We start from the raw sequence: 26,986 nt of genomic DNA on the forward strand, positions 1-26,986 counted from the left end.
CACTTTGAAGGTGATTGAAAAGGAAAGAGCTGAAAAAAGCCAGAAGTTAGATGAACTGAAACGAAATGGACACATTCTTTTGGATCAAATGGGAAAGGGTAAGCAAATCGGAGGTTTTTCTCTTTTGTGATTTAGTCAGTTGAGTTGCTGGGAAATAATGTTGAAATACATTATCTCCTTCCTTCTCCTTCCATTTTCTTTCCTTCATTGATTGTTGTTACTGTTATTATTACTGTTATAGCTAGTTATGTGGTTTTTTTTGTATTAAAGCTTTTAGAAAAGCAGTATTATTATTCATTAATGTGCATGTGTTCATTTGCCGTCTTTTAAGGGATATTTTAAGAAATTATTTCTGTTTCACTGACAATGCTAGTTACATGCCTTTAAGGAAGTGGTTTGATTTTAAGTAAGTTTTAAAACAACTGCTATAGAGAAGAGAAAATTTTGAAACCAAATTTAAACTTGATACATATGTGTATCTTTTTTCCATAGTTTTATCTATTTGTGTAAGAACTGTCAGTGTGTTTTTAATGATACAGTCACAATCTCTGCCTCAAAGGCAAGAGAAGTCTATATGATTGGGAAAATGATCGATTGCCAATTAAAACCCTTATCCATGGGATCTTATAACTGACATCCATGGAAGCTGAATCTTTAAGCCTTGCCAAGATCTTGTTTCATATTGAAAGAACTCCATCAGTGAAATGATATCTCTATAAAAGAGATGCTCATATCATCTAGAGGCAATCTTTTAGATCTGCTGTGCACTTGACTTCTGGTGAAGTTATCACTGATACTATTCAGACCAGAGAGAGGATGCTATCACTGTCCTGCATGAAGACCAGCATGCCTTTTGGAAAACGCTGAATTCCATTGGATTTCTCAGCAATCCCATTTTTTTTTGCAGTGCGATGCTTTGCTCGTATGCCCCGATTTACTAAACATGTCTGGTCCTCCCCTCCTTGCCTACTGTGGCTGAAGCATTTTAGAGTGGGAGCTGTTGCCCTGAAGCTGATGGCTGAAAGCCACTGATTTGACCTGGAGTTTGGTTTATAAAAAGTTTTAGATGTTCCTTGTTTTCAAACCCGAACAGAAATCAATCCTCCCTTCCTCTTTCTTCTACAAAAGCTGTTAGCTGTGATAGGTCATGGTATGAAACCAGCATTTGTTAACCATAATGAGAAATGTATAGTTGAAAAGCTGCTTTGTATCAGCAGAGAGTAAGGTCAAGAATTTGCTTTCTAATTGGTAATCATCTTAAAGGTTGGGATCTACAGAAAAGAGCCCATCTACAACCCCTGGTTTTGTTAGGGTCCGATAGTATGTTCTGTCCAGCTCAGGCTCACAGCCCTTTTCCAGACATAGGCCCAGCTACACCTGCGTGGAATAATGCACAGCACTGGCACATGTGTGCCTACATCCATTTCTGTCCTGGGACAAGCACAGGCTGTGCCATAGTGTCAGTGACTGGTCTCTGTGCATGCTCCTCCCCTGTGGCTGCTGTGGGGTTGGTGTGCCCAGGCTGTGGCCAGCGTGTGAGCACAGGGGCATTTGTGGAGCAGGGTCATCAATGCTCTTGTAGGAGCTGGCTGGCTGCCCTGACCAGAGCTTTGGGAAAAACCTCCCTCTGTTTTTCCTCAAAATTAGAGTATCTCACTCTACATTTTACTAGAAATTTAAAGGTGGTGTGGTGCTACTAATAAGTATAGATTTATAGGTATTGGACTTGGAATCAGAGCGTTTTGTATATTAATACAAAAGTGCACTTGTATTTGAAGAGAAGAAAGGGTTAAATGCCTGTTAATTAAAATGTGTTGCAGTTAATATAACAATAATTTGTATAATCTTTGTAGAAGGACTCCCTACAGTGGATATAAAATCTGTGATGGAGAAAATTTTGTCGGGGTGGAAAGATGTGGTTCAAAATCTAGAAGAAGTGTCCAGAAAGATAAAGTACCAGGAAGATATAAATGCTTATTTAAAGGAAATAAATGAGCTTGAGAAAACTTTAACTGAGAAGGATGACTGGCTTAAAAATGACGCTTCTTCAGTATCCCAGTCCTCAGCAGTCCTGAAAGACTTATGTCAGGTAAGTCTGGCCAAACTTGTTAAATTTGATTGGAAGCTGTCAGAAGCACAGGATGCCCCAGAAGAGCTTGGCCTAGTCAGTAAGATAACTCAATTTCTAAGCCATGCAGGGCACCCGATTGGACTGGAAGATTTTGGAATCTCTGTCATAGAAGTACTATATAGTGTTATCACTCTAGTAACATGGATGAGCTGTGCTGCAGTAGTGTACTAAAGTCTTTGTGTTTACAGGGCAAGATTGAATTTTGGTTTTGGCTTTCATTTTTTTTACAGCAGCAATTAACTCAACTTGTAAGCCTGAGTCCACAGCTGGAACGTCTGAAAGCCACCTGCAAGACACTCACCTCACAGCCCATGCCTCCAAATTTCATTCAGGACAACTTGAGTGGTGTTCTTGATCACTTCAAATTGACTCATCAGAAACTAGAGGAATGTCACCAACAACTGAAAAAAGGTAAATAAACAAACATAAATCTGTGTGTTAGCATAAAACCACCTGCTTGCTTGTAGTTTTTTTTTTTGTTTTGAACTGACTGAAAATTCATTGGATTCTAGTAGAGTTTTTTTAAGGTTTATGCTAGGCTCTGTGTCAAACTGACAAAATTATTTTATTCACCTGGAAAAATATGGCCTCCTCTGTGCACAGTCCGAAAAATATATCATTCCATCATGTTTGAAATGATTATGAAAGGATGCAATGATTCTGAAACCTCATTTAACTACTTAGCAAGACACATTTAAGGTGGAGAACATAGCTCAGAAATGTGTCTCTCTCTGGCACTTACAGAAATAAATATTCTGTAATGAAATTCTAGAAATTAAAAGTAGAGGATTAGGAGAACCTTGTAAAATGAAAGTGTGCATGCGAAATCTCTTCTTTTTCATAGCTTTGAGCACTTTAATCATAACTCCTTTTGGAAATTTCATCTTTGAAGTGATTTGGCATCTGGCTTGCTTTTCAGGCAGTTTCTACTTTGGTTGTTGTTGCATTAAAATTTTCATTATGAGCATTCAAACCAGTCATGCTGGTTTCTAAGGGATTTTAAATGTAGTGCATGAAATATGTAATTCTGGTAATATTTTACAGCTAAATAGCAACAGCACAGATTTTTTTTCCCTTAGTTTTTGTTTCAGAGGAATTTGAGGAAGTGTTTTATTAACAGCCCCAAATGGAAAAGCACTAACACTATTCTGGGTGTAATAAAAATAGACTCAGTTACTAAATTGTTAGGCCATCTATACAATGTGTTGCACCAGGCCTGAATACTTCAATTATATCCATGCAGAAAACTGTGTGAATAAAGTATCTGTCAGCCATGTTCAAATTACAAGGGTATGTTTTCATTCTTATTGTGACAAGTTATTATTTTATAGCTGTTTGAGTTCATTTACTTGTGAGTAATTTTATTGGTATTTTGTGTTTTGGTAACTATATATCATGTGACAAAACCACTTTTTTTGTCACACATCACTTCAGGTGTTATTGGTATACTTGAACTAACTGTTGCTTGGTAGAAACACCGTATTTATTCTAACACATTAAATTTGTGTTTGTATGTATTTTGAATGAGACAACCTGCTGAGAAATTATGTTGCTGAAGAACAGAGGGAAATGTCAGTTCAGGGTTTTACCTGTTTATTTACAGCATAGTTTGAATTGCTGCAAGGTAAGAACTTCCAGAGCTATGTAACTGGTGGAAACAACTGGTGGTGTGACTTAGGCATTTGTGGACTTGGCAGGCTTTGACTGACAGAAAGCCAGCTCCTCTTACAGCTCTTTTTTGAGCCTCTGAAAGTTTCTCCATGGAGTGCTACTCGGTCCCATCTCTGTGGGCATTTTTTAGATGGGAATTGGATCAATATTTTTGTCATTGGGAAACAATTTTAACTGCTTTCTTCTCCTTCAGGATTTTCTGTAGTTTAGTGACAGTGCACCTATATGCTTTTGATTAATATTTTCCCCTCTCTTTAAACTGATCTGGCTTTTTGAAATAAGGAAGCTGGATAACTCTGATTCTCTCAAAAATGTTGACTCAATTTTATAAATGGTAAGACAGTTCTGACAGTAAGCTGTTGAAAAGCTACCTAGTGAGTCACAACAAGGCTTAGATTAATTTTCACTTGTGGCAGTAATAAAATTGCTTAGGAATCCAGGGCCAGAAAATGTGCATACCACAGTACTGGACTTACAGGCACAATCCTGTTTGCTGCAGTTATTCCAGTTGGCTGTTTTCATTCTGAAATGCCAGTGAGGTGCTGCCTCCTGCCTGGGATTCCACACTGGGCTGAAGTGAACAAATTTTGAGATGTGGTTGAAGATACTCCATCCAAATTTTAATTCCCTTTTAACTCTTCCTAGATGGTGTCTCTGTTCTGGAAACAGGCTGAAAGCTGTTATTTGTATATATTTGTGTGGGTAAATATGTTAAGAAAATTAAAAAGCAATGAAAACACAAACTCACACTAATATGTGTTTTGTGTATTTATATATATACACACACATTTATAAATACTAGTTTATATAGTTCTTATATATAGTGTGTATATTTAATTTTATGTACTGTATGGCTATTATATTTGCTGTACTATGTTTTCTATAGTATCTGTGTATATGTATTTGCAGATAAATAGTAGATAAGTCTAAAGCTTAAAAAGGCAAAATACAAAATTTGGGTGGTTTATATATTTTAAATACTGTGAATTATTCTTGATATACTAATATATTATTTAAATACTATCGATTCTACCACCTCACCCACCCAAACGGATTTAGGTGCTTAAGTGTGTAAAAAGAATTTCTAAAAATGGGATCAAGTTTGTAAAATTTTGGGAGGTTGTATTATATGCTGTGTATTCATATATTATATATTTAATATTTTTAAAAGAAAGCCAGTGCTATCTCTTGAAGAGTTTTGTAACTCTTGGAAAGCTGATGCTGTTCACATCTCCTGTGATTTGGGTTCAGGTGCATTTCCTTACTCTGTGTTCTGTCCCCTTGCTGTGTTGCACGGCACCAGAGGCAGAAAGGCAGCCGAGCCGGGAGTACGTGGAGTCCCTGCAGCAGCTGAAGGATGCGCTGAGCGAGCTGGAGGGCAAGCAGCACTGCACTGCCAGTGGCCTCAGCGAGCCCAGCAAGGTGGAGAACGCCCTGCAGCAGGCAAAGGTAACTCTCCCCTTTGCACTGAAGTAAGGAAGTTACTCCAGTGCTGTCACCCTCTGTTCTCCTAACACTGCTGAGAGGGGTGGCAGGGTCACGGGTGTGGAACCCACTTTTGGAGGTGGCTTGCTGGGTTGTCAGGCTGCTGAGGGCTGTCCTGAGCCTGCAAGACTTCAGAGCTTCCTTTGCTGCCTGTGCCAGGAGATGAGGCTGAGAGCTGGGACTCCTCAGACAGGGGAAAAGGACCATGGATGGCCTTGGTGGCTTCCTTAGGCACTCTCTGGTGTGCATTGTACCTCCTGTGCTCAGGAGTTGCAAAACAAATGTCACGGCCCCAAGAGCATCCCCCTTCTAGAGGTTGGGTTTGATCAGGTTGGTGACCTGATCCAAGGTCTGCTCCTCTGTTGCTGAGTGCAGTTGTAAGGAAGAACAGGGGCTGGGACCTGCCTTTGCCTCCCCTGGGAGCTGCCCCTGCCTGAGCCTCACCACAGTCACGCCTGTGCCTGGCCTGATGGGGCCTTCTGTCCTGGGGCGGCCGTGTCCCTCCCTGGGACAGGGTGGACCTGTGACCCTGCCTCTGCCCTCCTGAGGGCACTGCAGTGTGCAGGCTTTCAACCCTCCCCTCCCAGCACTGGGTAAAGCCCACCCAGGTGTGAGGGGTCTGCCTGCTTAAACGCTCTGAGGGCCAGCTGGTTAACAAACCCATCCTGCTGCATCCTGCTCGCGTGGTTGGAGACGGTAACTGCGCTTCTCTGACCTCCAGACTGCCTATCAAAGGGAAACAGTGCTTGTGAGCCATAAAGGTAATCAATACAGAAGTTCTGTCCAGTAGACACAATATTTTGTTTCCTGTTGCGAGCTTATAAAGTAGACAAAAATTTATAGATGATGGCTGCTTTGCAAATACCAGATCCTGAGGCAGGGATGGTCCTCTCTCCAGGGAGAGAAATCCGCATCTCCAGTACTTCCCCCCTTTTTTGTTTGTTTGTTTGAAAAAAACTCGATACTTCCCTGCCTGCTCCATCACCCTCCACATTCAGAAGCATGTATTTTTCCCTGTGTGGTGACCTAATAAGGCTGCAGGTAACTCTGGAGGAGCTCTTGAGCTCTGGTTGCTGGGTGCAGAGAGGTTGTTATATCCTTCTCTGTTTAGGAGAGTGAGTTTTAGAAGTCCAGTAAACAGAGGTGTTAGTGCTTTGGGGTCCTTTTGAACCAGGAGATTAAAACAAGCTTTGATTCTTTGGCTTTTTCTTTAGTGTTGCTTCTGTATTGTTTAAACTTGGCAGAGATTTTCTGGCCCACATTCTATGTGAATTGTAATGGCATTTAGCCTTTGGAGGTTTGTCTTTTCCTGCCTCTGCCCAGTTTTCTTCAGAGACTAATTACCATGAAAGAACATACTATGCTAGTGCAGGTGCTTTAACGTCAGAGTGCGATAGGAGAGGGGAACAAAGTGTCAATGAGGAGCTGCTTGTGGACCTTGGGATTGTTCAGCTCTCTCTGCACTGTAGCAGGCACTGATAACTGCTTTGTCTGTGGTCTCCTGCACAGAAAGCTCTGGTTTTCTGAGACATATGTTCCTCTTCCCAGTCTCATTGCTACCTCTCTATCCGTCTTAGAGGAAATGATAGACTTTCCAGGAAAAGAAACGTGATAAATGTAAAGTAGATTTGAAAACAGGAATATTTTAAAAAAGATTCTTCCTTAGTAAAAATACAAGATATGTATGCACGCATCCTGCTTGTACATATTAAATATATATACTAGAAAACTAAATCCATTAAATTAATAGTAATTTCATGTGTTCGTTGTAAATGTCTCTTAAGCAAGTTTGAAACACAGTAATCAAAATGAGTCCAATGACCTTTTCATATTTTTCATGTTTTGGCTTATACCTTCGCTGTTATTTTTCGTATTAGTAAATTAGCTCTTTCAAATCAAGTAACTCTTTATATTAGCAATGTCATAGTGAATACATTCAGAATGTATTCTCCCTGTATCCCATCTGGGGAAGTAGTTTTCAAAACTTGAGTATCCAGACCTTTTTTTTTTTTTTTGCAACTAAGACATTATATTTCTCTTTACGAAATTTGGAAGAGCACACTCAGCTGGTTTGTGCTTTTAAAAAACAAACAAATTTGTGGGGGGAATGAAAATACTGAGGTCCTGGTCTATCTGCTTTGCAGTTTCCTCTGTGAGTGCAGTGTGGCACAGCCATTGCTTTGTTGACCTGAGTGCCAGGACTGTGCAGCACACGAGGTGTAGATGCCTGTGAATGTTGAGTTATGAGGCCAAGCTTTGCTATCCCTTCGGTAGTCTCTACTGCTGCACCAGTACAGTAGCTGAAGGTTTTGCTGCTTGGAAGGTTGTTTGGACATCTCTGCTGTATAACTACTGAAACTGGAGTATCTTCACTGAGTCTACCCTCTGCATAATGAAACTTTTGATGTACTTTCGCTTGTATGTAAGTGTGTACATATTGTGTGGCTAATACTGGAAGGAGGTTTTTTTCCTTTGTTATAGACCATTTGTGAGACACTGGAAGCCCAGAAGCCCAGGGTAGATAAACTTGCTGAAGAAACAAAGGCTTTGGAGAAGCATGCATCTTCGGATATAAAAAACACTTATATGCGAGAGTTCAAGGACGTGCAGGGACGCTGGGACAAGTTAAAGCTGAAGATGTCCAAAGATGTTAAACTACTGGAGGAAATTCTGCCCAAGTTGAGAATATTTGAGGTAAAATGAAAGGATTTGGTTTTTTGGGTTGCATAACTCAGTCCCTTTAGAGACCTTTCTTTTTCTGTGTTCCTGCAGGAGTGCAGATGAAACTGATTGAGAAGTGGAATGTTGATGATCCACTAGTCTGGCAGAGGCTGAAAGCATATATAGTATATTTGTAGCAGCATAGAAGTGGGATTCTAATGTGCCCAGGATATTATTTTGTCTTCTAACAGAAATACTTTTCACTTAAAATAAGTGTCCCTCTTTTTCCATAAGCAAAGGTTATGCCAAGGTCAAGGATATGCCGTCTGTGCTGTTGATCCCAGTAGGGGCTGATGATCTTCACTGTGATTGGTATCAGATGCCCACTCATCCTGAGGTGTAATTCCATGCTTGCTACAGAAAACCTGCTCCTTCAAGTGGCGTTTTGGTGAAAAGTAGTGAAGCATTCATCCAAAGAAGTTAGAAAAGGGAGTAAATAAAATGCTTGGGTATAATGACTTTTCCAGTTCCAACCATGGCCTCTGAAGTGACAAGAAGGACAGTTAAAAAATTAAGGTTACTCAGCCCTCTTACCTATTTTATAAATATATGCACATGCCTATGAAATTCTGCAAGACAGAAAATCCCACTGTGTTCTGAGAACAGAATTAGGTCCTGAGCAAGAGGTTAGAAACTTACCTGTTCCCTTAAACGGAAATACAGAAGCCAAAAAGGAAATTATAGCATAAGAAACAGTGGAACAATTATTAAATAGTTGCTTTATTCATATTAATATATTATTATAATTATTAATTAACTGAAAATGAAAGAAATGCCTACTGATGCTATCTGTTGAAATATGGGGCTTACATTGCATTTTCTTATGAACTGTATTTTTAAGTAAATTTATGTGGGGGAGAAAAAGTGAATGTCCGTGCTTGGAGGACATGTGGTTAATGTTCAACTACATGCAGGTATTGGTTCATTTATAATGTTTCTTTTTTTTCCTAAATCAATACCTTTTAAAATTGGCATTTCCTAAACAACACTCCTCACACTCAGGTTTTTGAAAAGAAACAGTGTAAATATTTTCATTTTAACAGTGAGCAGACAGGTGAACAATGACTAAGATGCCCCTTTTAGTCTGAGCATGCCAGTGGCAGATCTGTCTGTGAGTCCTGATGCTCAGGTGGCTTTTCTGTTATTTGTGATGTGACAGAGGCTCCCCCAAGCTGACACATGCATTAGTGACATGAACTGGGAGTAATGTTTTACTGGGAGACTGTAATACTCAAGTGATGGGAAGAGTAGATAAGGCTCATTTTATCAGTTTTGCATCTTGTTTTTTCTAAAGAAGTTTTCTTTATCTTGTATTCTGTAATCATACCTCTCTTAACGTATGACTTGCTGTGTCTTTGATTATGTATCACTTTCAGATCTTTTAAATCTGCTGCATGGCTGTACCTCATGTGGTTTTTCTAGGAGTGAACAAGAAAAGATTCAGCACATTTGATCTTTATTCCTGCCTGGAATAAATGTCAAAAATTGATCCTGAAGAAGTGAAGGTCTATAAGAAGTTATAGCAGCATTCCAGTACCTAAAAGGGACCTTCAAGAGAGACTGAAGAACAACTTTTTACACCAGCTTGTAGGGATAGGACAAGGGATAATGGGCTCTAAACTGAAAGAGGATAGGTTTAAATTGGATATTAGGAAAAAATTCTTTACTGTGAGGGCAATGAGACACTGGAACATGTTGTCCAGAGAATCTGTGGATGCTTCATCCATGGAAGTGTTCAAGGCCTATTTGGATGGCGTCTAGTGGAAGATGACCCTGCCCATGACTGGTTGGAACTGGATGATCTTTAAGGTCCATTCCCACCCAAACCATTCGCTGATGAGGATGTTCATGTCTAAATATTGTGAGCGCTTGTACATCAACATCCTACACTGATTATTTGACCACTGATAGTTATTTACCTGTGTAGTGCAGGAGCATTTACTTAATTAAACTTTTGTGAGGCTTGGTTTGTGATTCAGCAAGTTATTTAAATGTGTGTCTAACTTTGAGTAATCCCACTTAATTCCCTTCAGCTACTTATGTAAATAGCTTATTGTAAGAAAGCTAAATTAGTTGTGTGCTAAAGTGCCTTGTCAAAAGGCAGCCTTTATAAGTAAGTTTGGTTTTTTTTACATTAAGCCATGGTTCGCTGTTAATCATCCTAGGATCTGTTTTTTGGAAAATGATTTTCAGACTAATCATCCGCAGGAAATTCCCTCAAAATAGAAAAGGAATGAAGAAAATGTCATGACTTTCACCTCTAATGGTAGCATTGATCTAAAAATAAATGTGAACTTAGTCTAATGCATTTCATAATGCAGACATTTTTTGAGAACCAGTGTGTAACATATTGATATTGAAAAAATTGTTACTGTAGGGTTTTTAAGAAAATGAAGTGCATGCTTTCCTCCTCTGTGACATGAAGAGTAGAAGGTGGAGCTGATGAGCTGTTCTATGATGGTGATGGTGTCAGGATAAATAGATGCCATCTATTAAAAACTCCAACTGAATAGTCCAAAAATGTTGAGGAAAAGAAGTCCAGCTGTATTAATAAAAATGTCAACCATGTAAGTCGGTTGAACCAGGGGAAGGAAAATCCATCTGTGTGCTCAGTGTTGGTTTTGTTTGTAAGGATGATCTGGAACATCCACAACTGCATGGGAAGGAGATGACAATGCTTCTGTCTCCTTTCCTTCCTACCTCATTGCAGGGTATAAGACAACTGCCAATTGTTAGATCACGTAATTCTGAAATTGGGTGTGTATTTACTTTTTCCCCAAGAGTTGCTCTAGTGAGTACAGTAGCTGCTATTGGCCTCAAACAGCTAGGCTGTTTTTTTAATTTTAGTGGATAGTCTGATCCTCTGTGTGTTTTTCCTTTTATGTTTTGTCTTGCTTATGCAAATGGTTTTCCCAGCGTGGTTTCTACCTGAAAGGTACTTTCGGCATTATCCACTCCTCTTTTCCACGTGTTTTTATAGGGCCCTCTCTTTTCCTTGTTTTCAAACAAGTGTGGAAACAATTATACTTTTTTATCACAGTTTTTGGGCATATTTCCAGTCTTCAGCCAGTCCTTCACGTGAAGAGTTACCAGATAATTTTTGAAGCCACTCTCTCCTCCTTACCTGATCCTGTGCTTTGGTGTGATAGATAGCCTGGAACAGTGCAGTGTCACTTAAACTATCCTCTGGTGGATGGAAGAATATCACTATTGTGATTTAATATTCATATAAATTTGAGAACAGAGAAATTTGGGACACACCCCTCTTTCATCCAAAAAATCCCAACTAAACAAACCCCCAAATTAAACAAAAGTTGGTCTGATTCAAAACTAAGACCATGCCAGCAGCATGTAGAATACCCTTTGCAAGCTGCTAGAAGTTGAAATGCAGCAGCCATACATTCTTCATCACAGCACTGTATCAACTGTTCCTTACTATATTTGATTTAGACTGACTCAAAAGTTGTTCAGAAGTGGATGGATGGTGTGAAAGACTTCCTAATGACAGAAAAGGCTGTTCAAGGGGATACTGAAGGACTTCAAAGGCAACTTGACCAGTGCACAGTGAGTTTTGATTTAATAAGGAGTCTTTTGAAATATAAGTAGCATCTCTTCTTTATTATTTTGCTTGTATTATTCAGTACTGTTCATAGCACATTAAGCCCACCAGAAAATGTTTTATCTTGCTTCAGGGCATATTGGAGTTGCTTTCTTTTTTGCAGCTATAATATTTTGTGCTTTTCAAAGGTCTTCACTGTAGCTACAAGTACCTATCTACAAGTTGGCATTATTTCCTCTATAAAAGGTTTATATATTTTTCTCAATTTTTTGTGATTATGGAATTGAATCTTTGGGTGAGAAGTGCCTTCTACATTAAATTTCCAAGGATAATAAAAGTAAAAAGCAAACAGCTTTGATGAAAGTACTAAAGTTTAGACTTGTATCTGTCTTACAAGGAATATTCCTGGTTAGTCAGTGGCACATAACGATCACAGTTATGCAGAATTTCATTTTATAGTAAGTAATTACAGTGTACCTTGAAATGTTTGTTTCCAGGAGAAGAATATAAATTGAGGTACACCAGAAATAGTGGAATATTTAGTGCATATAATCTTCAAACTTGTGTTGTTTTGATGTTGGCATTTGGCATATGATAATGTTTATGCTGTGTAAGGCAAGCTGTACTTTATTCTTCAGTTGCATAGTTCTGATATTTTGAATTACTGAAGGATTATTTTAAGCATTAAGGTATTGATCTGATCACAGTATTGATCTGCTCCAAAAAGTTTTTCTGGAATAATTAAAAGTTGCAAAATTATTGATACTGTTATAAATTAATGTAGTAGCTTGCTGAAGAAGAACATTTATTTTCTCTGATGTGTGTTCAGATGTTTATCAATGAAATGGAGACAATTGAACCATCACTGAAAGAGATGAAAGAAGTAGAGGCTGCTTTAAGAGCTCAGCCTGTTGTGAGCATAAATACTTGGACAAAGTCTAGGCTGGTAGACTGCCAGACTCAGTGGGAGAAGCTGAGCAAACAGGTGAGTTCTCCACATGTTGCCAGTGCTTGCTCGTTACTGCGGCGGTCTGGTGGTGGGGCATTGCGAGGATTGTGAGGAGGTGAAGCAGTGGGATGAGAGTGTTTTACTGGTTACACTGTCCAAGTGGCTGAAGTCCAACTTGAATACATGCATTTCTTGGTACCTGACTGGAAGGAGCAAAATAAACTATTTAATTGCTTGTAATTAAAGATTAATTTGTTCACTTTGCTTTATGTTGATCTTTCTGGAGAGTGTGGGAGGAAAGTCTGACTTGTTTTTTGTTGTTTCTGAAGTCTAGAATATTATGCTGTCCCTGTATAATTTTTGTCTGTTTCCAAGCAGCTTTGAAAAATAAAAGGCTATAAATAGGCTACCACTCCAGTGTATTAGGTTGTTTCTTTTGGGTGGAAGGCTTCTGTTGTCTATAGAAATATGCTTCCTTTGTTGCAGTTGCTGATGAAAATCTGTGTTGGAGAGCCTTGGTGTTCATGTAGTATCCAGAGTGTCTGGGTTGTGGAAAGAAGTGAGGCCTGAAGAGAGTTTTATTGCTCAGTATAGTGACTTATCTAACTATATGATACTTGTAACCAGAAGAGGATTTGATTCTGTCTTTTTCCAGGGATTGTTACCAGTTTACATTCAATGAAGGGGAAAAACAAGTCATATTTCTCTTTCCCTCATTTTAGATTTTGTTGATCTGCTAAAAAGGGTTCATAAGTTTGTGTGTGTGTGTAAAAGTGCTTTGTGAATTAAAAAGGCCTGAAAATGTTTTGGTAGTAAAATGTTTTAACAAAGACTTGTCATTTTTCACATGTACAAGGGCATTTAAATAACAAAGCTGCTATTTCTTTCTCCACCTTGGATTCTAGATCATTAGTCAGAAAAATCGCCTGTCTGAAAGTCAGGAAAAAGCTGTAAATCTGAAGAAGGATTTGGCAGAGATGCAAGAATGGATGACCCAAGCTGAAGAAGAATATTTGGAGAAAGATTTTGAATACAAGTCCCCTGAAGAACTAGAGAATGCAGTAGAGGAAATGAAGGTCAGCAATGCCAGCTCATTGTAGAGGCCTGATTAAAGAGAAACAAAACTTTACAGCTTTGGAAGTTGACCTTTTATGGAACTATATTTGTGGAATGGAGCTCAGGTCATGACAAGATTAGTTGTATATTTCATCTTTGCTTTGTGGAATTTTTGATTTTTAAAACATAAACTATAAAAGCAGATGTTCTTGGCCACGAGGGGTAGGGAGTTCATAATAAATAACAGCTTGCTCAGCTGTTGAGTTTGACTTCTTATGCATAGCATATTAAACATTAGAAATATGGAAAAAATTGCAGGAGGCGAAAGCTGAGAAAGATATAGTGTCATCTTTTGTTTCTATCTAAATCAGTGGTTGTGAAAATGTTCTGCTTCTGTCTCTTGGACTGCAGTTTCTTGTCCTCTAAATATTGTAACTCATTTAGAAAACCTCTTTAAAATAGGTGTGTTGTAAGGTTATCATGTGTTCATCATCTCTTGCAAACAGTGATTTTTTTAATATCATGAGTTGGAAGAGATCAGTTAACAAGGATCAGTTAGTGATGTTGCTCCCTGCTTCTCTACTTTTGGGTCTGGTGGCCAAGTAAATGGAGAGGAAGGGGATAATTTTGTCTCATTATAATATTGTCAGTTAAACAGATAATTTTCTTGGCTATGTGTACAGAGTAAATAATTCTCTGCTTTTTAATCTCAGTGTTCAATCATATCTTCATAAATGTTTTGACTTGTGTGTACATTTTTTAAATGAGTATCCACTATACTGTTACTTGATGGATCATAAAAAAAAATTCTCCCTTACAAGTGCTTTGACAAAGCCATTTGAAGTTTTGAATTGCCCTTTTTGAAGGGGTTTTCTGAAGCAGTCCTTAACAACAGTTCTAATATATTCATGTCCTTTGAAGCCACTTGAGATCACAGTCTGACAGCTGGCTGAACACAAGCCAGGGAAAGAAGGAGCCTTCTTTTCAATGGCAAATCTGTGAGACTTTTAGCACATTTACCTTTGTCAAATCCAGATTATATTACGTATATTATGACATTTATGTCAGTGAGCCTGAAAATTTATTGTAACACTTACAATTCCCTTTCATTTGCAGTAACAATATTATCCTGTGACTACTTTTAGGTGGGAAAGAGTACTCTCTGGATTTGGCTCATTTTTTTGCATTTGTTTTAAATTTTCCAGTTCTGCTCTCATTTGAACAGAGAATGAAACTCCTGCTAGCATTACGAGGAATAAGTTTAAGATAAGGCTGGGTGGTTTTTGAAAATCCTGTCATAAAATATATTGCCAAAATTTTCTATTCTTTGCCCTTCTATTAATTGATTTTTTAATTGCCTTATATTTAGAAGACATCTTGAAATACATGTACAAAAATTGTTCTAAATTCTATTATATAGTGCAATACCTTATTTATCAGAGGTATTTCAACTTCATAAAACTTTCTGAAACCTAAAAAGAAAGATACAGGACAGTCTCTCTTTCTGGAGGCTTTTATTTGTCTCAGCAGGGAGAATCAGGCTGGCCTGCCTCATCTGTCTTCCAGGTATCCTCCTTCCTAAGTTCTGGCTAAGGCAGAACTTGACAGGTGATAATAGAGTTTAATAATAATACAGTTTCTCCAGACCCATGTGTTGGGAGTTGTGCTGCACCTATTCTGTGTTTGTGTTGCCAGGCTCCTCTGAGTGTAGTTAGATTAAAGGAATTGTTCTAGCTGTCCTTTCTGCGTGTTCCTCGAGCACACCCAACAGCTGTGAGGGAGGTTCCAGCTTTGTAATTGCACGTGTCCTGGTAATTACATCATCTTTCCTGGATAACTTTGGGAGATAGTTACTGAGCTCTGAGACTCATCATTTATATAAATTCACCCTACCTTTTTCTTCCTGATATACTTGTTTTTAGCCAACACCTATTTTTTTTTCTTCTGGTTAATTTATTTTTCATATTTGCATGGCAGCATAGAAATAGCACTGAACTTGATTTTTTTTTTTGCTTTGGGTCATGAGGTTTTTTTAATGAACAAAGCATAAGTGGTAAATATATCTGTGTACTCAATAAAACAGAATCTTTCAACACTTGCTAACATGACCTGAATTCCATGCAAGTTAATGCTGTATTTTGTTGTTCAGGCCCAAGAAATACATTGGCAACAAGACCTCCAGTGTGAAACTGCAGATCTTTGATTTCAGTGATGAGTAGCTGAGTGGAAGGTAGCTGAAGTTTGATAGTGTAATAATATTTTTTTTGGCAGAGAGCGAAGGAGGATGTGTTGCAGAAGGAGGTGAGGGTGAAGATTCTCAAAGACAACATCAAGATGTTGGCCACCAAAGTGCCATCCAGTGGTCAGGACCTGGCCACAGAGTTGAATGTTGTGCTGGAGAACTACCAGCTACTGTGTAATCGGATCCGGGGGAAATGCCACACTTTGGAGGTAAGAATGATAGCTCTCTGCTTAGAAATATCTGTTCAATTTGGTTATTGACCGTCTGGATGAGGGTATCAAGTCTACCCTTAGTAAATTTGCAGATGACACCACGTTGGGTTGGGAGTATTGATCTGCTGGAGGGTGGGAAGGCTCTGCAGAGGAATCTGGACAGGCTGAAGCCAAAGGTATGAGGTTCAACAAGAGCAAGTGCCAGGTGCTGCACTTGGGTGACAACAACGCCATGTAGTGCTACAGCCTGGGGAAAGAGCAGTTGGAAGATGTCCAATGAATAAAGGACCTGAGGGTGCTGATACACACCCATGGAGTGTGAGGCAGCAGTGTGCCCTGGTGGCTCAGAATGGCGTGTTGGCATGTGATAGAAATAGTGTGGCCAGCAGGACTGGGGAAGTGCTTGTCCCTCTGTATGTGCTTGGTGCTGGTGGAACCACACCTTGACTGCATTGCCCAGTTCTGGGCCTCTCACTAAAAGGAGTACATTGGGATGCTGAGAAGGGCAGCAAAGCTGGCTGGAAGGTCTGGAGCACAAGTCCTGTGAGGAGCTCCTGAGGGAGCTCGGAGTGTTTACTGTGGAGAAAAGGAGGTTGAGGTGACCTTATTGCTCTCTACAACTGCTTGAAGGGAGAGTTTAGCCAGGTGGGGTGTGGCCTCTTCTCTGAGGCCAATGACAGGATGAGAGGAAATGGCTTCAAGCTGCTCCAGAGGAGGTTTAGGTTGGACACAGGGAAGAATTTCTTCATGGAAAGAATGATTAAACATTGGAATGGGCTGCCCAGGGAGGTGGTGGAGTCGCTGCTCCTGGAGGTGTTTAAGGCAAGATTGGGTGTGGCATTTAGTGCCATGGTCTTGTTGACAAGGCGGTGTTCGGTCACAGGCTAGACTGGATGATCTCTCAGATCTTTTCCAATTTAGGTGATTCTGTGATTCTGTAAAATGAAGGCAGGTGGCACAAGAAGGGAATGGACAAGGACGCTGAAAATGTCTGACTACAGTAGCTTTAGCACAAATGCATTTTACTCCTTTCCAAGATTATTTTCCCTTGAGGTGATGTCTTGGAATCCATGAGATCTCATCTAACTTTGTTTTTATATTTGTATTTGATGCTTCTGCAAATAAGTAAACTTGTCTCACACACCTGTTAATCATCTGTGTGTCTTCCAAAATGGCAAAAAGGAATTTACCAGAAATTAAAGATTGAAATCCAATAGTAATTAGACCATGAGATTATGATCTGGGGTAAGGGGGGGGGGGGGGGGGTGTGTCCCCTCTTTCAAAGAGGAGCGGATGCAGTTTGTTACATTCTTACATAGTTATGTGAATCTTTGTCAGTGATAGTTTTAACAGGAGTTTAGAGACTACTATGCACCTTTCTCTGTATTTTCCTGATAGAGCTGCATGTTTTTCTATCTAGATTATACTGTACTGTGACATATTTTTTAATGTTTTCTACTTGTCTCTTTTAGGTGATTTCTCAGACACATATCTTTAAGTTGTTCATACGGTATATGAGCTATGCCAGACATTCTAGGCTGATTTTTTTCTTTTCTGTTGCTCCTAGGAAGTGTGGTCCTGTTGGATTGAGCTGCTTCAGTATCTTGATTTAGAAACAGCTTGGCTAAACAATCTGGAAGAAAGGGTGCAAATGACAGGAAATCTGCCTGATAAATTGGATGCTGTCAATGATGCTCTTGAGGTATTATAATGATTCTATCAGATGAGTAATTTTTCAGATAACTTTGTTTAAAAAAAATAAAATTCTGCATTTCAGTAGCATACTGAAATGTGTTGAATATTCTGATTCTTCGCATTAAAGGAGCATAATGCTCTGAATTGGAAATGAATATTTGTAAGATCCTCCACCAAAAGTGGACTTTTACTGTATGAGATAGTGCCATACTTGGCACTGTGATAAAATTGTGTGCTCTCTCCTGGCCTGTGTAAATGGGTTAATTCCTTCCAGGGTTATAGTAGTATGAAATTATGTGAGTAGGCAGAAATGCTGTGAAGTTTGATTATCACCTCTGTGCCATAAAGCTATGTGCCATTATGAATTAAACCATAACTAATTTATGCTTTTAGAGCACTCTCAAGACATTTGAAGTGTTAAACTTGTGTATACAACCAGATTTCCAGCTCTGAGAATACAGCAGTACTCAGTGCCTTGACCTTTAAAACTTTTTCTAATTAGTCCCTGGAATCAGTCTTGCGTCACCCAGCTGATAATCGGACCCAGATTCGGGAACTTGGGCAGACCTTGATTGATGGAGGGATTCTCGATGACATCATCAGTGAAAAACTGGAAGCTTTCAATGCCCGCTATGAGGAATTGAGTCACTTGGTAAGAACTTGGGGTTAGAGTTGAAGTGGACTGGATTTTTCAGCTCAAGTCTGAATGATTCTTGCTAGCTGAATTCAAACATGACAGACTGCAATACAGGAAAAAAATAAATAGTGTCAGCGTTGTCAGCTGTTTTCAATTTGTAAAAATGTCCAAAGAGCCAAGATGCTTTCCTGTTTTTCATGACTTGAGTCAAGTTTTGTTTTGCAAGTTTGCACTGCAGGGATGCCCTGGTAATTTTCAGATAATTTTGACGAAAAGGCAATTCCAAATTCAAGAAACAGCCCAATATTAGCAGCCAAATATTGCCTTGCTACTGCCATAAATACGGGTCATTTTCTCACTAACTGTAAAAATGAGGAGCATAAGTGACATTTTCACTCTCAGAATTAGCTAGAAAGAAATCATGCTGAAACAAAGAGCAGAAGGAAAACATTCTCCTCATTACTCATCTATTAGGTTGTCCTCTTTCTCTTCTCCTACTTCAGTCTAGTATAGATTTAATAAGTAGAGGAAGACTAGCTGTATTTCAGGTAGCACAGGTTTGTAATTTGTGTTCTGTATCCTGGTGATACAGGCCCCTGCCAAATTGTAGGATGGGAGTTGTTTTCTGTCACTGATGAAAAAATGTAATCATAGAGGGAATTTCAGTTCATCCTCATTACAATGAGCAACATGAATGCAGTGCCCTCATCTGGGGGCTGTGTGCTGGCATTTAAGTTAGCATTGGCTGCTGTTTTTCCTGTTACAACAGTACTGCCATATAAAAACCTGTTTGCTTTGGCAGCTGCAGCACTGCCACCCTGGGCTTTTGACAACACTCCACATCTCTGTGTGTGCGCACATGCACTGGTCTGTGCATGCACAAGCAGATAGTGGGGAATTTGTGCTCCTGTGCAGGTGGGGACACTTCAGATGCTGTTAAAGAAAGAAGCAATAAAGGGAAAAAACTGTGAACTTCTGATTTGACAGTATAACTGAATGAGTTTATTGTTTTGAAAGGAAATGTGAATGTTAACATATCAAACAACATTGATCTGCGGTCTATTGCAAAGTTTCTCTTTCCCATTGATCAGCTAATTTTTGAAACTGGTGTGGTTTTAACAGAATTCTTTCTTCCCAAGGTGGTAGGAGAGGTGTGTTTTTGCTTTCTAGGATTTTTTTTAGTCAGTCCTCCAAGTGTAGGATTTTTTTGTTGGTCTCTCCTACCTTGGTTTGAGGGAGTCTGCTCTAATTTGTATTGAATAACTGCTGCCTCTCGTCTTACCTTTGTGTCCTGCTCAGGCGGTGAGCCGACAGATCGCCTTGGAACAACAGCTTCAGACCATGCGAGAAACCGACCACATGCTGCAGGTCTTGCAGGAAAGTTTAGGAGACCTGGATAGACAGCTGACATCTTACCTGACTGATAGGATAGATGCCTTTCAGATACCCCAGGAGGCCCAGGTATTTCTGTAGAGCTCTTCAGTACAAAACTTCTGGAAATATTTGATGATAATGTTCAGTCTTGACTTAGTAATAAATTTCAGTCCTGTGCTGATGCACTACGTGTTGTCTTTTGTTATCTGGAGTGCTTTCTTTTTGAAGAAGGTTGTATTCAATAACAGCAGCTTTCAATTTAGCAACTTGTCACCAAAGGCAGAATATTTAAAACAAACCTGGTGGTGTTTAAGTTTTACAGAGTAGATTTACTTCTGGTGGGTGGTAAGAAAGCTCTGCTTCCTCTCTGCAAGCAATTTTGTCATGTGGTTTTTTTCCTGCTTCTGTGACATGGCAGAAAATTCAAGCTGAGATTGCAGCTCATGAATCCACCTTAGAGGAGCTGAAGAAAAGTGCTCGCTCTTTCCCTCCTGCTTCTCCTGAATGCAGGTCTCCCCGTGGTGGAACTCAGCTGGATGCTTTGCAGGTAAGGATGAGTCACCCTTACACACTGCTCTGTCAGCCTGTGAATTGTTTGGTGCAGTCAGCTGAACCTTAGAAGAAAGTAGTATGTGCTTTTATGTGCTTTCATAAGGAAACAAACAGCCCTAGATGAATTGAACAAGGAAGCTTAAATTTCACAAGTGTCATGGGATAAATGCTGAAAGTCAGCAAGTCTCTGAACATGAGTAAATGGGTGTTTTCAAAGGGTATGATACAGAATTACATCTCTCTTACACCTCAGGTAGAGATTAGAAGTAGGTGAAGGCAACGTTATTTGCCAAGCCAAAATTCCATATATATTGATTTGTGATGACATGGTTGGGTTATAATATGTGGTGTAAGATGCTTTAAAGGTTATTTTTTGAAGTGCAAGTACTAATTTAAAACAATCTTTCAACATAATATTCCATAAAACAGAGAAAGCTCCGTGAGGTATGTACAAAGTATCAGCTTTTCCAGAAACCAGCCAATTTTGAGCAGCGCATGTTAGATTGCAAGCGGGTGTTGGATGGTGTAAAAGCAGAACTTCATGTCTTGGATGTGAAGGATACTGACCCAGATGTAATCCAAGCTCACTTGGAGAAGTGCATGGTATGTATGCAATGTTCATGACTCGTGATTGGGGATGCTTCTTCTTCGTGTAGTTTTTATTGCTTAAACTCTCTCCTGAGGAAATTTTGCTTAAAGTCTTCTTGGAATTATTGCAGCTCATTGGAAAGTGCTAACACAGAGCACTTTCACTAAAAACCTCACATTCTTGTAGAACATAGAAATAGTGGGCTGTTGATCACAGAAAGGGTGGAACAGCTGAGTTTTTATAAACTCCCTTCCCTGGTTCATCCTTCCAGTCGTAAGTATTTGAACAAATAAATACTGTGTGTAAGATGAAGTACAGGTCACAGTGTTAGCCTTGGAATAAACACTGTTAAATTATTGATCTTATTTATTTTTGAAAATAAAAACTAGAATAAAATATAGAACATCAAGAGTTTGGAATCTTCTTGTCATATATTGCTATTAATTCATAAATCAGAGTTTAAGTGCAATTTGAAGTTAAGGTACTCAGAGGAAGCAGTCAGAAAACCTGCACTACAAATTGATCACCAATAAAAATATTTGTGCTTTTAGAGACTCTATAAGACCCTCAGTGAGGTGAAATTGGAAGTTGAAACTGTCATCAAGACAGGAAGGCAAATTGTACAGAAGCAACAGACGGATAATCCCAAAGGGATGGATGAACAACTGACAGCACTGAAATTTCTTTACAACGACTTGGGGGCGCAGGTAAGAAAAACAAATAAATGTATCAATTTTTGTCTGCATGTCGTTTTTCTTTGTTGTTAGATGATGTTTTGAGTTTGATTCTAAGGCTGATAGCATGTAGGCTAATTGGTGCATCCAGGAGCAATCAGTTGAGAGATTAAAGGTTACACATACCTCCCTGGAGGAGAGGTAGCCTTGAAGAAAGGAAGGTTCACAGAGTTTTGATTGCCCTGGCAAAGCTGACCTACCATTCATTAAAGTCCTTTAAGATAATTTATGGTCAGATTGTCATGTGGGAAATGTGAGTCAATCTGAGATTTTTTGGGTGTCATGCTGGTTTTGAATTGTAGTCCATCTAAATGATTGCTCTCAGTGTGAAATATAAAATGCAGGGAAACCTGTATTTCCCACGAACTACATTAAATGTTGCATAATTTTCTTACTAGTTGGATATTTGCTGATCCAAGAGAAGTGTTTAAAAATGGTTAAACCCTTACAGGGCAGGTAGGACTCTCTACCTAAATTAAGATGGAATCCCAAGTGGATTTATGTCTGTTCAGTGTTCCATTATTAAGCTAGGGATAAAGGGTCAGATTACAGGGTTGGAATATCTCAGATGGGTCCTAGGAAATATTTTGCAGTTGTAAAGCTGAGAACATCCAGGATGCTGTGGATTCTGGAAGGCACGTAGGCAAGCGATTAGGAAAGGATAGAAAAGGCAAAGTTACTTGCAGTATAATGTTAGGATTTTTCTTTCTGAGTAGAGAACAGAGCACAGTTTCTTGAAATGTCAATAATTGATTTTGAGTATGATGCTTGGAGATCTTGTCAAGTCTGTGTTAAAATTTGACCAGACTAATTGTTTAACAGGTGTGAAATGCAAGTTTTTTTACTGTGGCTAACATCAAATTTCATATTAATTTTACTGATATGTTTTTAAGGATACACTAGATTTTCAGTGATTTTTTCTTTACAGCTTTCTGCTAGCAGGCCTTACAAATTACTAGGAGGAATTGAATTTTACCTGTGTGAGTGACTGACTGGATTTTATGATCCTTTGAGTTTCAGCTAAAGGAACAAAATAAAGTGATAAATATCACTTTATTTGGTGATTGCTAGCTATAAATAAATTGGTATGCAAATTTCTTTATCTCCTTTAGGTGCATCTCTAAGATTATTTGTATATATTCTGTGTTGCATAGTAAGATACAGATGCTTATAAACTTTCTTTTTAGGGTCCTTCCTTTTAGAGCAAGACAGTTTTAAGATGCAAGGATTTTATATATTTAGGAGGATATTTTGGCTGCCTAGCACTTTTATGTTTGCTGTCTTTTAAAATCTCATTTTGTTTTCTTTCTTTCCTTTTTCCTTTTTTTTTTTTTTTGTAGGTGACAGAAGGAAAACAAGACCTTGAAAGAGCAACCCAGCTGGCACGCAAAATGAGGAAGGAATCTGCCTCTCTGTCAGAGTGGCTGGCTGCCACTGAAGCTGACCTCGTGCAGAAGTCCACTGCAGAGAGCTTGCTTTCTGATCTAGATTCAGAAATTGCTTGGGCCAAGGTAAACATGCTTACTTAATATTTGTAGAAAAAGAAAATCTGACATTATGGCAATGCTATGTAAAAGTGGCTGTGAATTTAAATCCCTGTAACTTGTTCCTAAATCTCTCACATACTGAAATTTTAGTAGAGTCAGTAGTTCATGTTCAGTACCTCACTGAGTCTGATCTGTTTCATCTTAGGCATCTTGCATCAACCTTAAATGACCAGTGAAATATTTAAGATATTACTACATGTTTGGTACTAATAGGTATTTAATACTTACTGTATCTCACACATTTCACAAGTATAATATTCTTAAAATTATCAGCAAACATAGTTGTGGACTCAATCAAATATTTTACTAGTAGAGCAAAGTGAAAGTGCATTGAATGAAAAGTGCATTCAATGAAAAATTGAGTTTGTAACTTTTTGTTGAAACATCTTTGTCTTCAAAATTGTGACTTTGCAAAATAAGAAGCTACTGTAATTCCTTATTTTCTTTCACCTACAAGTTGAAGCTTTTAATTGAAACAGGCAAGTGTGTTAGTTACTTTCTTCAGAGTAATTATATTTTCTCACGCTATAGAAATTTGGATGTTACTAGGAGTTAGCAACAAGTTTCAGTTGATAGAGTTCAGCAGTAATGACCTTTGCAGTTTTTGTTTTCTGCAGCTTTTACTACTGCAATGGGTCTGTCTGCAGTCTTAAAACTTGAAAGCTCACCAGATTGCAAACTCATCTGATATAACCTGTTCTCACGTATTTCAATCAGGATTAGAAATTATTAGCGCTGGGGTTTTGCTCTGCCTGTGACCCCAAGATTCCCCTCCAAACAAACTTTTGAATCCTTATTGGAAGTATACTTACTATACATCTGTAAGCCATGCAAATCATGACTCTTATGCTGCACCACCAGGAGGACAAATCCTTTACCTTGTATACAAAGTTGTCCTTTCTGTTTTATAGTTTTCTAGAGGCAATTTAAAAATGTAGTAACTTGACTATTTGTTTCTAAGATAATAAGTTATGATAAATTAGTAAGTTACTTCATAGATAATATGTTTAAGGAGCTCCAGACACTGGCTGTGATTAAGTGCATTCTCCACCACACTGTACAGTTTTCTAAGTAGGCAGATATCATCAATAATAATTGTTGATCTTGTATGATAAGAGGTCTGTTTTCCACATGGAAACTGTGTGCTGATATTCAAGAGGTGACATATTGCTTAATTTGCATCTCGGTATGCATACTTTGAAAAAAGATTTTTTTTTTAAATTAAAGAAACTATTTAAAAACAGAGATGACTTGGAAAAAAGGGTAGAGCTAAAGATACATATATTTACATATCTCTGTATAGGTAGTATAACAATAGGGGTTCTGTAATTTGTAGCCACTGAATTGAACATCTGCAATAATGAGTTGTGATGGTTCTCAAAAAAATGTTTAACATTGGCCTACCATGTTTCTCATTGTTGCCAACTGTAAAAGTGCTTTAATAGGAAAAGATATGGAGGAATCCAGAGTGTCTCTTGAAATTTGTGTTTTGTGCTTTTACAGTGCAGAAAAGAACCTTTTAGAAATGCACTTGCCATGTAGTGTAATGCATTTGCTTTACCTACATAACAAAAAGTAACAGTGAAGATGATCTAACACAACAAACCAGAAGAGTCTCTAAGTTGTTCAGAGCATTTACATGCATTGTGCTCTTACTCTCTCTTAGAAAATGAGATAACTATCTACAGAGAGTAAAGAGAAGGCAGTTACACTTGGTTTAATTCCTTCCACAAGTAAGGGCCATCTACAATATATTTGTTTCCTATGGAGGTAAAATCTGTCTCCCTTGTGTTTGGGAGCAATGCAATGTTAATGGCTGAACTTGTTTCAGAGTGTGCTGAGAGAGCTGGAGAGGAGGAAAGTTGATCTGAAGAGCATCACAGAAAGTTGCACTGCGCTCCAGTCTCTGGTGGAAGGGAGTGAGGCTGTCCTGGAGGAGAAGCTGTGTGTCCTTAATGCTGGCTGGAGCAGGGTTAGAACCTGGACCGAGGACTGGTGTGACACCTTGCTGGTAAGTTGCATGCGTGAGAAATATTCAGGGTAGCTCTCCTTCCACTCCTTTGGAGCTGTTGGAGTTTTCACTTGTCTCACTTTACTGTAAAGTGAAGCTTCCATGATGGCTCATGGACTTAAAAGAACGTGGAATGGCTATCTGTTTATGCTGTTGATGGAGAGATAAGTCATGAGGTGGTATACAGTGAGCAAGATGGAAAACTGGGATGCTGCATACGCTGCTCGTTATCCAGCTGAATATTCAGCCTCTGTGCCAGCTCCAGCATGAACAGAGTGAGTTTATGTTGACAGATTTCCTTGGGACCCAGATGTTGGCTATTTAATGGACAATGGGTAACTTTGTGGTAGTGTTCAGCAAAGCACTTGTGACTCTGTCAGCCTATTGCTCTTTTGGACAGACCATAACTGCAAGTGTTTGAGTATGGCAACAGCATCTGGCTGATTAAATGAAAACCCAAGCTTTCATTTATATTTTATTTATTTTATTTTATTTTTCATTTCATATTATACAGCTAAAGCTGCTAATTACGCTAAATGGACATAAAACAATCTACAACTGATACTAGTATCAGACTGATGCTTTTATAGAAATATTTTGGTGTTGTTTAGCTAGTTATGACAATCAATTCTATCAGGGACTTCTGAAGGTGGAAGTTGTGGAAACTTAAGTGTGTACATGGATGGTGAGCCCTGTGCTCCTGTCCAGTGCCTGTTGCAGGTGACAGTGTTCATTTTGTAATCTAGTTCCATGTTAGGAGTAGTCAAGTAGTTTACCTTCAGGCTGTAAGGATGATCCATAACTTCTAGATTATGTTCATATCTGGTGACAAGTATTATCTATGCTTTCTCTATCAACATCAAGAAACTAATAGCTCCATGTGACAAAAGAACAATTTATCCTTACAAAGCACAGTCATAGGCTTTCCCTCTTTTCTCTACTCCCTTTGTTTTGTTATTCTAAAAGAGCAAATCTTGTCTACTTTTAGTTTTGGTGAAAGGCTTAAACAGATTGTTACTTCTCTGAATCTGGTACACAAAATAATGTTACATCTGTGTGGGGCACCTAATGTTACAATTTCTGACTGCATGTGAAAGCAGACATAATTAACATGTCTACATTTTTGTGACTTTTCTTAAGAGGAATAAATATTTTAATGTAATCAGTAAAATATCAAAATGTGATTGCTATAATTTTTATGTTTGGCTTTTCCCTTTATAGAAACCCCAACAACCACACATAGTGCATACTGTTGTTCCTGCTACTGCTGATAGAAAAAACTGTGGAGTTTTTGGTTGACTGGGATAATGTGATGTCTGTAATGTTGCAACACATTGTCTGTCTTTAGTTGTACAAACTGCCTCAGCAACTTCTATTTCCCTTTCTGTGAATTAGAAATGATATTATCAAAGAGTCTAGAATGAAAATTGAATTTCTGTAAATACTATTGAAGATGAAAGGTGCAATCTGATTTTCAGTATTTCATTCCAAAGAGTGTCCATAGCACAATTTTATCGATCTCCTTTCTACTCATAAGATTTTGCCAAAGTTGATTTATTTGATGGTTTTTTTGAGTTTGTGGGGGGGTTTTGGTGTGCAGGGGTTTTTTTGTTAGGTTTTTTTGTGGGTTTTTTGATTAGATTTTTAGAGGTTTCTCATACTCATGCATTTTTTTCATCTTTTTCCAGAATCATCAGGGCCAGCTGGAAATTTTTGATGAAAATGTTGCCCACATAAGTACTTGGTTGTATCAGGCTGAAGCCTTACTGGATGAAATTGAGAAAAAGTCAGCTAGCCAGAAGGAGGAAACTGTGAAGGTAG

At 38.6% G+C, this 26,986-nt stretch overlaps 1 protein-coding gene across 4 annotated transcripts in view; it reads left to right on the top strand.

Annotated features, from left to right (window-relative positions):
* The window catches only part of UTRN (utrophin), a 343,691-nt gene that overhangs the window by 97,914 nt on the left and 218,791 nt on the right, over positions 1–26,986 (top strand). For 3 of the 4 annotated variants that reach the window (XM_063390324.1, XM_063390322.1, XM_063390325.1), the window contains 18 exons: positions 11–98; positions 1,854–2,089; positions 2,362–2,542; positions 5,106–5,251; positions 7,769–7,981; positions 11,459–11,572; positions 12,397–12,552; positions 13,422–13,592; positions 15,844–16,023; positions 17,594–17,728; positions 18,224–18,373; positions 19,658–19,819; positions 20,151–20,279; positions 20,714–20,887; positions 21,425–21,580; positions 22,948–23,118; positions 24,986–25,165; positions 26,854–26,982. In XM_063390324.1, coding sequence (XP_063246394.1) covers positions 11–98; positions 1,854–2,089; positions 2,362–2,542; positions 5,106–5,251; positions 7,769–7,981; positions 11,459–11,572; positions 12,397–12,552; positions 13,422–13,592; positions 15,844–16,023; positions 17,594–17,728; positions 18,224–18,373; positions 19,658–19,819; positions 20,151–20,279; positions 20,714–20,887; positions 21,425–21,580; positions 22,948–23,118; positions 24,986–25,165; positions 26,854–26,982 — 2,871 coding nt within the window. The remainder of the gene's footprint in view (positions 1–10; positions 99–1,853; positions 2,090–2,361; positions 2,543–5,105; positions 5,252–7,768; positions 7,982–11,458; positions 11,573–12,396; positions 12,553–13,421; positions 13,593–15,843; positions 16,024–17,593; positions 17,729–18,223; positions 18,374–19,657; positions 19,820–20,150; positions 20,280–20,713; positions 20,888–21,424; positions 21,581–22,947; positions 23,119–24,985; positions 25,166–26,853; positions 26,983–26,986) is intronic. The other variant, XM_063390323.1, reaches the window with a different exon arrangement.

Source organism: Prinia subflava, chromosome 2 (genome assembly GCF_021018805.1).
Source record: "Prinia subflava isolate CZ2003 ecotype Zambia chromosome 2, Cam_Psub_1.2, whole genome shotgun sequence".
Lineage (NCBI taxonomy): Eukaryota > Metazoa > Chordata > Aves > Passeriformes > Cisticolidae > Prinia > Prinia subflava.